Raw genomic sequence first — 10,637 nt, forward strand, 5'->3', positions numbered from 1 at the left:
TCATACTGTCCCACCTTTGGTAACTGAGTCAATCTGCAGTCGCTGATATGGGTGGTCCGCCTTTACCATATACCTTTTTGCAACTCGCACAGTTTTGCCTATGTTATGGCAGACACATATGCACCTCTGGACAAATCCGGCAGCAGCACTTGCTGCACCCCGGGGGTACCCACCATTTGGTCACCATTGCACTCATTCCTTCTCTTGACACATGCGTTGGTCTTTGCACTAGTTGGGTTATCCTGGGGAAGAGGACTCTGGGTAGGCACATCCTGTTACCCACCTTCCATATGCCATCCTCCCCGTCACTGGCACCTTTTGTCTGCCAATGTCCTTTTTCTTCTTTTGTGACTTGACTTTGCAGTTTACTTAATATTATCATGTCTATGGGACCAGATGCTTTGCTGGTCAAGAATTCGTCCTCGTCTTTGAAGAACTTGAGAGCCGCAGCCTCGTCTGCAAGTCTATTTCCCCTCGCTTTGGGGGGTAGTTTCTTTAGTGTGAGCTTACACTTTGCATATACCTGCCTGCTTTGGCAGTGTCAGAGCCTCAAACTGTTCCTTCACTCTCTCAACATTATGGGCTTACCGGTGGATCCAGCAAAATCTCTGCTGCTCCAGATCATGTGCAATACCAAAAGCATATCTAGAGTCAGTGTGTGTGTGTGTGTGTGTGTGTGTGTGTGTGTGTATATATATATATATATATATCTATATACAGGGTGGGCCATTTATATGGATACACCTAAATAAAATGGGAATGGTTGGTGATATTAACTTCCTGTTTGTGGCACATTAGTATATGGGAGGGGGGAAACTATTCAAGCTGGGTGATGACCATGGCGGCCATTTTGAAGTCGGTCGTTTTGTATCCAACTTTAGTTTTTTCAATGGGAAGAGGGTCATGTGAGACATCAAACTTATCGAGAATTTCATTGCCCATTGTGTTGGATTGTCAATGCAACCCTCTTCTCCCACTCTTCACACACTGATAGCAACACCACAGAAGAAATGCCTCCCGATCTGACCCCCTTAGACTTTTATCTTTGGGGTCATCTGAAGGCAATTGTCTATGCTGTGAAGATACGAGATGTGCAGCAACTGAAACTACGGATACTGGAAGCCTGTGCTAGCATTTCTTCTGCGGTGTTGCTATCAGTGTGTGAAGAGTGGGAGAAGAGGGTTGCATTGACAATCCAACACAATGGGCAGCACTTTGAACACATTTTATAAGTGGTCAGAAACTTGTAAATAACTCATGAAAGAATAAAGTAACGTTGAAACCAAGCACACCTTCATGGTTAGTACCTGGAGCCATGTACGTAAAAAAACTCAAAAGCTGGATTAGATATTGGATCCTCTGTTACATTTTCTAATGTTTTCATCTCTCGTCATTAATTCAGGACAAGTATGTTGATGATTTGGGTACTGGGGAATCAAATGTGCCACTTCCCACCAGGCTGGAAATTCACGGTCTGCTGTACCCTTCCAGTTATCCCATTTCCTCAAGTCTCCCGTTGACCATGTAACCTATCCTTCTCTCGCTATCCTTCCTTCTCTCGCTATCCTTCCTTCTCTCGCTATCCCTTCCTTCTCTCGCTATCCCTTCCTTCTCTCGCTATCCCTTCCTTCTCTCGCTATCCCTTCCTTCTCTCGCTATCCCTTCCTTCTCTCGCTATCCCTTCCTTCTCTCGCTATCCCTTCCGTCTCTCGCTATCCCTTCCGTCTCTCGCCATCCCTCCTTCTCTCGCCATCCCTCCTTCTCTCGCCATCCCTCCTTCTCTCGCCATCCTTCCTTCTCTCGCCATCCCTTCCTTCTCTCGCCATCCCTTCCTTCTCTCGCTATCCCTTCCTTCTCTCGCTATCCCTTCCTTCTCTCGCTATCCCTTCCTTCTCTCGCTATCCCTTCCTTCTCTCGCTATCCCTTCCTTCTCTCGCTATCCCTTCCTTCTCTCGCTATCCCTTCCTTCTCTCGCTATCCCTTCCTTCTCTCGCCATCCCTTCCTTCTCTCGCCATCCCTTCCTTCTCTCGCCATCCCTTCCGTCTCTCGCCATCCCTTCCGTCTCTCGCCATCCCTTCCGTCTCTCGCCATCCTTCCTTCTCTCGCCATCCTTCCTTCTCTCGCCATCCTTCCTTCTCTCGCCATCCTTCCTTCTCTCGCCATCCTTCCTTCTCTCGCCATCCTTCCTTCTCTCGCCATCCTTCCTTCTCTCGCCATCCCTTCCTTCTCTCGCCATCCCTTCCTTCTCTCGCCATCCCTTCCTTCTCTCGCCATCCCTTCCTTCTCTCGCCATCCCTTCCTTCTCTCGCCATCCCTTCCTTCTCTCGCCATCCCTTCCTTCTCTCGCCATCCCTTCCTTCTCTCGCCATCCCTTCCTTCTCTCGCCATCCCTTCCTTCTCTCGCCATCCCTTCCTTCTCTCGCCATCCCTTCCTTCTCTCGCCATCCCTTCCTTCTCTCGCCATCCCTTCCTTCTCTCGCCATCCCTTCCTTCTCTCGCCATCCCTTCCTTCTCTCGCCATCCCTTCCTTCTCTCGCTATCCCTTCCTTCTCTCGCTATCCCTTCCTTCTCTCGCTATCCCTTCCTTCTCTCGCTATCCCTTCCTTCTCTCGCTATCCCTTCCTTCTCTCGCTATCCCTTCCTTCTCTCGCTATCCCTTCCTTCTCTCGCTATCCCTTCCTTCTCTCGCCATCCCTTCCTTCTCTCGCCATCCCTTCCTTCTCTCGCCATCCCTTCCTTCTCTCGCCATCCCTTCCTTCTCTCGCCATCCCTTCCTTCTCTCGCCATCCCTTCCTTCTCTCGCCATCCCTTCCTTCTCTCGCCATCCCTTCCTTCTCTCGCCATCCCTTCCTTCTCTCGCCATCCCTTCCTTCTCTCGCCATCCCTTCCTTCTCTCGCCATCCCTTCCTTCTCTCGCCATCCCTTCCGTCTCTCGCCATCCCTTCCGTCTCTCGCCATCCCTTCCGTCTCTCGCCATCCCTTCCGTCTCTCGCCATCCCTTCCGTCTCTCGCCATCCCTTCCGTCTCTCGCCATCCCTTCCGTCTCTCGCCATCCCTTCCGTCTCTCGCCATCCCTTCCGTCTCTCGCCATCCCTTCCGTCTCTCGCCATCCCTTCCGTCTCTCGCCATCCTTCCTTCTCTCCTCTGCGGGAGCAATGTAGCCGGTTTCAACACTGTACATCTCTGTATGGTTAGGTTAGATGGGGCGATGGGACTAAAATATCTTTGACCACTATAATGAGGCTGTATTAATATTTTTCATTTATATTCAGGAGTAATGTAGACACTGTGTCTATCATATGCAGCAGAGGAGTATCTAAAGGCTTATGGGCTCTAGTGCAAAAACACTTCTTCTCTTCACGGCCGTTGGCCCATTCATAGCTTTCAGCTACTCTTGGTGCCCCCTACGCATACTTGTGCCCTAAAAAGTAATAGCGCCCCAAAAGAAACAATACCCGCCCCCCCCCTTCATGTCCTTACAAAGTAATACACCCTTTGTGCTACACAGTAATACTGCCCTTTTTTGTGCCCCACACAGCAATAATACTCCCTTTATGCTCCCCCCCCCCCCCCCCCCCAAATCATGGTCCCCTAAATCAGACCCTAGATCTGACCTAAAAAAAAAATTGCATTTACTCACCGCCCCGGCTTCTCTTCAGCGCTGCCCCCGCTTCTGACTTCTATTCAGGACTTCTCTCTCATGTGGTCTGTGGTGCAGAACATAGAAGGTCCTGGCGTCGGGCAGTGTCAGGCTGTTGTATGCGACACAGAACGTCCTGACGCTGCCGTGATGCAGAACCTTCTTTGCGCTGCACAGAGACATTGTCTGATATCGCCGCCTGTAGGGATCCGGGGTGACCAGCTGCGCCACAGTATACCCGCCAGCTGCGCCTCGGTTATGCGGTAGATTTATAAAAGTGGCTAATGGTTTTCTCAATCATGTGCTTATGATTAACTGATATTTTGTGTATATTTTACTATATAGTTTTCTCATTTCAGGGTTTGCCAGATTCTTTGGCAGCAAGTTTAACTTCTGTATCCAGTAACCCCAGTCCATCACCTATTAAACCACCAAATCCAGTTCCTGCCAAATCTCCAGGAAAGAACGCTGCCAATAAACAACCCCAACAAAAAGTTGCCGATAAGCTTCAAGCACTTTCTGCATCTAACAGCCATAAACCCAAGACCCCGGCTCCATCCCCAACAATGGTTCATGGGGCAGCAGGCCCTGACGGGAGGGGAATTTGGCAGCTGGAAACCAGACAGTCTCCATCTGCAAAACCTACATTATTTGATAAGATCATTGAAGATCTACATGACATTTTTCCTCATTATAAAAGGTAACCGCTTGTTTTTCTATAGTGGTCGCGCCTTTACAGATGTTCTGCACAGCAACACTGCTCATTACTGGCCTGGTCTTTGCAGATACTTTGCTATTCTTCTACATACTGTTCATCATTTACACTATTTTCATCTAGAATTGTAATCTGAATTTTGTTACTTTTGGCTCTCGAGCTTCAGGACAATACACCTTCATGGTTTTGGTTTATTTTTTACGTGTACGGCGGGAAAATGCCTGATTGAATACAGTGGCGTACGCCACCAGTAGTCTCTCATGGTAACAAACTTATACTGCGCAGTATACATTTTTGTAGGAACCGGTGTATAGTGCAGCATAGTCTGACATGTACATCGGGAGCTTTCCTAGCGTACACGCTATACGTAGTTCACAGACGTGATGTGAACAGGGCCTAAGCTGTGCACACTGCACCAGAGGCAGAATACAGGTCACTCCAAGTTGCAGTCTGCATTCTTCTGATGGGTTTTGCAGGGAGAACGATGATTCTGCTTATGTAAGCGTTTTAAAATATAGATATGCCGGTCATTAGATTTTTATGTACTGACCTTTTTATTTCATCTTTCTGCAGTGACGAACTTACAAGCTTCATTAAGGATTTCCGCGTTAGAAATAGCGGCACTCTGTTTGGCTTGTCACATGGGGAAATTATTTGTAGGGTGACAGATCACATACTGGACTGCCAGGCCAAGAACCCACCACCTCCTGCCTCTCCGGTAAGAGTTCTGTATGGACCATCATGGTAAAACCTTTAAAGGGTAACTAAACGTTCAACAAACTTATGACTTGTCATAGTGACATGTCAGAAGTTTTGATTGGTGGGTGTACAAGCACGGAGACCCCCACCGATCGCTAAAACGAAGCTGCAGAAGTGCTCAGCCACTTCGTTTCTGTTTGGCTTTTTCCAGAAAGCCGATGTAGCGGTGTACGCGCTCATAGACTTTCTACTGAATCCGTACAGCGCTACATCGATTTCCGGAAAAAGCCAAACAGAAACTAAGCGGCTCACAGGAGCGCTTCTGCCGCTTTGTTTTTAGCGATCGGTGGGGATCTCAGTGCTCGGACCCCCACCACTCAAAACTTCTGACATGTCACTATGACATGTCAGAAGTTTGTTGCACATTTAGTTACTCTTTCATATTTAACCCCTCTTCAAATTACGTTTCCTGTTCTTTTTATACAGAAGACCGGATTGAATGTGTCTAATTCCGGATCCGGCATTGCCCAGCCTTCTCCTCCCCAGCCTAAGCAACCATGGAGAGTGGTCACTGGAGGAGCCAAGAATAAATGGCAGAATTCTAATGACTTAGAGGTACCATGTTGTTAGATTATATAAATTTACTAAATATCTGGAAATCGGACCAACCCAATATACATAGACTAAAATGACAAGCTGCCCAATGAAAATGATTGAACTAATTCTTAGGCCTCATGCACACGAACGTGCTTTTGCGGCCGCAATTCCCCCTGAAAATCCACGGGAGAATTGCGGCCCCATTCATTTCTATGGGGCCATGCTCACGGCCGTAGTTTTTACGGTCAGTGCATGCCCCGGGAGCCCGCACCGCAGAAAGAACGGATATGTCTTATTACGGCCGTGTTCTGCGGGTTGGGCTCATTGGAAATAATGGCCGCGGCCATGTTCATGGCCCGCGATTTGTGGGCGGCTCGCGGCTGACACTCCGCTGCCGGCCGACCCGAAAAATCACAGCCATGCACATGGTTACGGTCGTGTGCATGAGGCTTTAATGTGCTGCTATTGCGTCCTTATCTGTGGTATCTCTTTATTATCCGTCTTACACTGTCATTTTGACAATCGAATGTATTTGGGGACCCACTCCTGATGAAGGGTAACAAGGATCGGGCATGTTGGTTTTCAGAATACCCAATACCTTGTCTCCTTGGTAGATCGCCTCTTTTATCACTCCTCTCCATATGGCGGTAAACTAATATACCGACTAGGGATCCAAGGAGTCTGGGGGTAATGGCTTTCACCCGCCTGCCCTATTATGTGTATGCTCCTCTTTAGATCCATCAGCATGCAAATGTCTAAAGTACTGTTTGTAATGTGTTTTTTTTTCTATAGTCTTATGGTGAAGACCCCTGTATAATCTGCCACGATGAGTTGAAACAGTCTCCGGTACTCAAGCTGGACTGCGGTCACGACTTCCACAAGCACGTGAGTATCTGACCGGATTGATGTGCAGGCGAGCGTTCTTAAAGAGGTTGTCGAGGGGTGGAGTGGAAGGACCCCCCAACCTAAAAAAGCGCCACTCTTGCCCATGGGGTGTATTTGGTATTGCACCCCACTTGAGTGCTGCAATTCTAGTTTTGTTTTTCAGCACTGATGTTGCATTGTATGTTTCTACAGTGTATCAAGACCTGGCTCCACACTCAGAGCACTTGTCCTACCTGTCGTGAACACGCTCTTCTACCTGAAGACTTCCCTGTACTTGCAGGAAGGATGAGAACTGCGTAATGCTGATACTTTCCAGCCCAGGTGGACGTCAACTGCAGCAGAGTTTATGGGAAAAGTGTCCACAAATGTCTTGAGTATGCAGCTTCTTGTGTGAGGATTATAGCTGTAAGGCTACGTTCACATCTGTCAGGTCTCCGTTCCGTCGGAACAGAGCCCTGACCGACACAAACTAAAACCATAGGTTTCCGTTTCAATCACCATTGATTTTAATGGTGACGGATCCGGTGCCAATGTTTTCAGTTTGTCTCCGTTGTGCAAGGGTTCAGTCGTTTTGACGAGACTAATACCGGAGCCCTGACGCAGATGTGATCGAAGCCTAAGAGCTGTGATGTTAGATTATGGCTTATTCACCTCAATCATCTTCTTGTCTTATCCCCCTGACTTGTACGTAGTCTCCGGTGCCAATCTGGGCTCAGGTATAAACAGTCTCGTTTGCCCAGAGCGTGAGTAGTCATCGTTGTGACATGTTCAAGATGGTAGAGATATGGTAGGAAGCATGTTCACCGGGTTTAGCTAGTCATTAGTGTATGTCCACGTTGGGCAAATAACCAACAATGGACTCTTGCGCTACTCTTATAGACCGCTGCATAATATGTCTAATGTACATCACAGGGGGTGAGCGATGAGAAAGGTGTAAGCTGAAGAGCTGTTCCTAGAGCTAATGCACACTTAATAAGGCTTAAATGCTATACACAATGAAAAGCTATATTATTTTTCAATACTTTCTGTATAAATTCCTCAGTTTTCAAGATCTCTGCTTGCTGTCATTCAACAGAAAACTTCATTGTTTACTCAGGAGGAATAAAAATGTGTCCTGGTCATGTGTCAGATACTTGGCTTGTGACAAAACAGACTGGTAGAATTTTGTGTGAACATGTGTGATGATCACATGACCAGGATGGAGTTTCTGTAAGCAATGATCATTCCTATTGACTGACCACAAGCAGAGATCATGGAAACCACAATACCCCTTGGTTACTTCTTGTCTGCAAAAACATTTGCTTGAATAGCTCGTGACATTTAACTTGTTATAAGTCATCGTCACCCCCGCCCCACCCCACCCCCACCAAAAAAAACAACTCCTTAACTCCATCGCTTTCTGTGAAGTTGTTAAAAATTCTTTTCAGCTGTTTCTCTGCTATATCTGTTACTGGGAAAGATGGGTGATGGCCTATATGATCGTCATCCCCCAACTTTCCTACCGTCCTGAATGGCTATCATTCCTCTACACATAGATTATTGGAGCAAGGCTAATGTGGGGAAGCCGGTGATTGATTGCCACTCTGCTTTTCCAGAAATAGATATAAAGAGAGAACATCTTTACAGCAGCGCCTTCTGTCAACTTTATTTTTCTAAGAAACCTGTGGTTGGCATTGTTATTAAACTTATAGGCTACAGAGCACTGTCCCCTTGTAAAAATATCTACTGCCTGTGGTCACCACTAGGGGGTGGACTTGTATACAGACTCTGATATCATTTGGAGTCTCGTAAAAGTCTCAGGTTGCCTCTTGCCGATTTGTATAAGTATATGTTGAGATGCAGGGGAACGGTGTCTGTACTGAAAGAAAAAAAAAAGTGTTGCAGACCAACTATGTTAAGAAAATGCTAGAAATCGCCTAGTGGTTTACCAGGTTTCTTAGCAGGTGCACGGTAAGCATTTGTCAAATCCTATAACATGGACACCGTCATAAGTGTATTTTATTATCAGCTGTGACTTACATTATATGTTTAAATGTGTTATTTTATTTTAAATGCTCAGCACATCGTATCTTTTGCACCTTGCTGTATGAAGTATACGTTAACCCCAAAAAAAAATGTACAAGTTAACATTCTGCTTTAATGTATATCTTTACTTTTGTCAATTTTATTTCTTGGTCCAAATTTTCCCAAAAATATTACACACACACACACACACACACACACACACACACACACACACACACACACACACACTGAATGGGTTTTCTTAACTTTTTGTTAGCATTAGGGTATGTGCACACACACTAATTACGTCCGTAATTGACGGACGTATTTCGGCCGCAAGTACCGGACCGAACACAGTGCAGGGAGCCGGGCTCCTAGCATCATACTTATGTACGATGCTAGGAGTCCCTGCCTCTCCGTGGAACTACTGTCCCGTACTGAAAACATGATTACAGTACGGGACAGTAGTTCCACGGAGAGGCAGGGATTCCTAGCATCGTACATAAGTATGATGCTAGGAGCCCGGCTCCCTGCACTGTGTTCGGTCCGGTACTTGCGGCCGAAATACGTCCGTCAATTACGGACGTAATTAGTGTGTGTGCACATACCCTCACAATTTTCACTTTTGACATACACATGTAATGAAGGTAGACCCCCTAATACCATGTAAAAACCCACCCAGCACTTTGCACTCATGGGCACTGTCATGCTATTTTTTTTTGTGGTGTAAAAGAACAAAAAAAAACACAAGTCATGTTTGTGGATAAGTCTGATCCAAGCAGAGCCTGAGATGAACAATAAGCCCTATAATAAATTATGTTCTTACACCACGTATCTTCACAATCACCAGAACTTGATAGAGATTTTTCTGGATTGTTGAGAGATTTGGTCTAAATGTGGCAATCTGAGAACACATATCCTGTCTGATTAATAAGAGGGATGATAACGTGAAGAAAAGTGTTCCCATTCCAAAAAAAAAGTTTTTTTTATTTTGGTAAAAGTGTCGAAAAAATAAATACGCATACGGTATCACCGGAATGGTAATGACCTGTATCGCATCATAAAACCGTAGGGCGAGGAAAAAAGTTACTTGTTCCGTAAAAACGAATCCTCTCGTGGTTCTATCGACACAAAAATTAAGTTATGGCTCTCGAAACAACGACAAACAAAAAAAAATCCCTCCTACAGTTACGTCAGAGACAAAAAGTTATGGCTCTTGGAATGTAGTGAAGCATAAACAAGAAAAAAAAATCCTGCAGTTCTGAAGGCCAAAATAGGCATGGTCCTAAAGGGAGAGAAGGGGGGGGGGGGGGTTAAGGCTATGAGCTGGTCGATGTTAGAGTTGGTTAAAGGGAATTTTTTTTTATTTTTTAGTTAAACCGTATATAAATGATTGCACATTGTTCTAATTTTTTTCACAAGTCAGGAAATATTATAAATTAGATTCTAATTTATAACATTTCCATGTGCTGGTCACTAGAGGGAGCAATTCCCAAAATTGCAGCATTGGCATGTGGTAAAGCAGCCTCATTGCTTTATACTGCAAAATTGGAGAAGACACACTCGCTCTAGTGTCCTCAAACAATCCCCCCTCCCTAGTGCCAGGAGAAAGGAGGAGGTTGAATGTTCAAACCTCCTACACTGTGCTGCCATTTTTTGAGCGAATGCACAGTGTAGGAGGATTAGATACAGTGGTAATCACACAGTATAACACGAACATACACAGACATAACTTACCTGCTCCTGCCGCCGCCGCTTCTGAACATATGGACGGAAGCTGCGACCGGAAGTAGTCATCTTACTGTCTGGCCGCGGCTTCCGGTCCACATGAAAATGGTGCCGGATGTTGCTCTGCCAAAGACCTTCCTTTTGGACTGTGTGGGAGCGGCGCATGCGCTGTTCCCACACAGACGGCGTACACTATAGTGAATGGAACGGCTCCAGTTCACATTCTCTATGGGGATGTATGTGCCGTATTCCATCTCTGTATGTGTCGTTAATCGACACATACAGAGATGGAAAAAAAAAAAATCCAGCCCCCATAGAGAAATAAAAGTAAGAAAAACAAATAAATAAAATGTCTTTTAATAACACAC

General features: G+C 46.0%; 1 protein-coding gene across 3 annotated transcripts in view; it reads left to right on the forward strand.

Moving 5' to 3' along the window:
• The window catches only part of TTC3 (tetratricopeptide repeat domain 3), an 86,527-nt gene extending 77,727 nt beyond the window's left edge, over positions 1 to 8,800 (forward strand). For all 3 annotated transcript variants that reach the window (XM_075854601.1, XM_075854602.1, XM_075854603.1), the window contains 5 exons: positions 4,001 to 4,341; positions 4,930 to 5,074; positions 5,542 to 5,670; positions 6,445 to 6,537; positions 6,730 to 8,800. In XM_075854601.1, coding sequence (XP_075710716.1) covers positions 4,001 to 4,341; positions 4,930 to 5,074; positions 5,542 to 5,670; positions 6,445 to 6,537; positions 6,730 to 6,837 — 816 coding nt within the window. In that variant the 3' untranslated portion in view covers positions 6,838 to 8,800. The remainder of the gene's footprint in view (positions 1 to 4,000; positions 4,342 to 4,929; positions 5,075 to 5,541; positions 5,671 to 6,444; positions 6,538 to 6,729) is intronic.
• The last annotated feature ends 1,837 nt before the right edge of the window (positions 8,801 to 10,637 follow it).

The sequence above is a fragment of the Rhinoderma darwinii genome, chromosome 2, assembly GCF_050947455.1.
Source record: "Rhinoderma darwinii isolate aRhiDar2 chromosome 2, aRhiDar2.hap1, whole genome shotgun sequence".
NCBI lineage: Eukaryota > Metazoa > Chordata > Amphibia > Anura > Rhinodermatidae > Rhinoderma > Rhinoderma darwinii.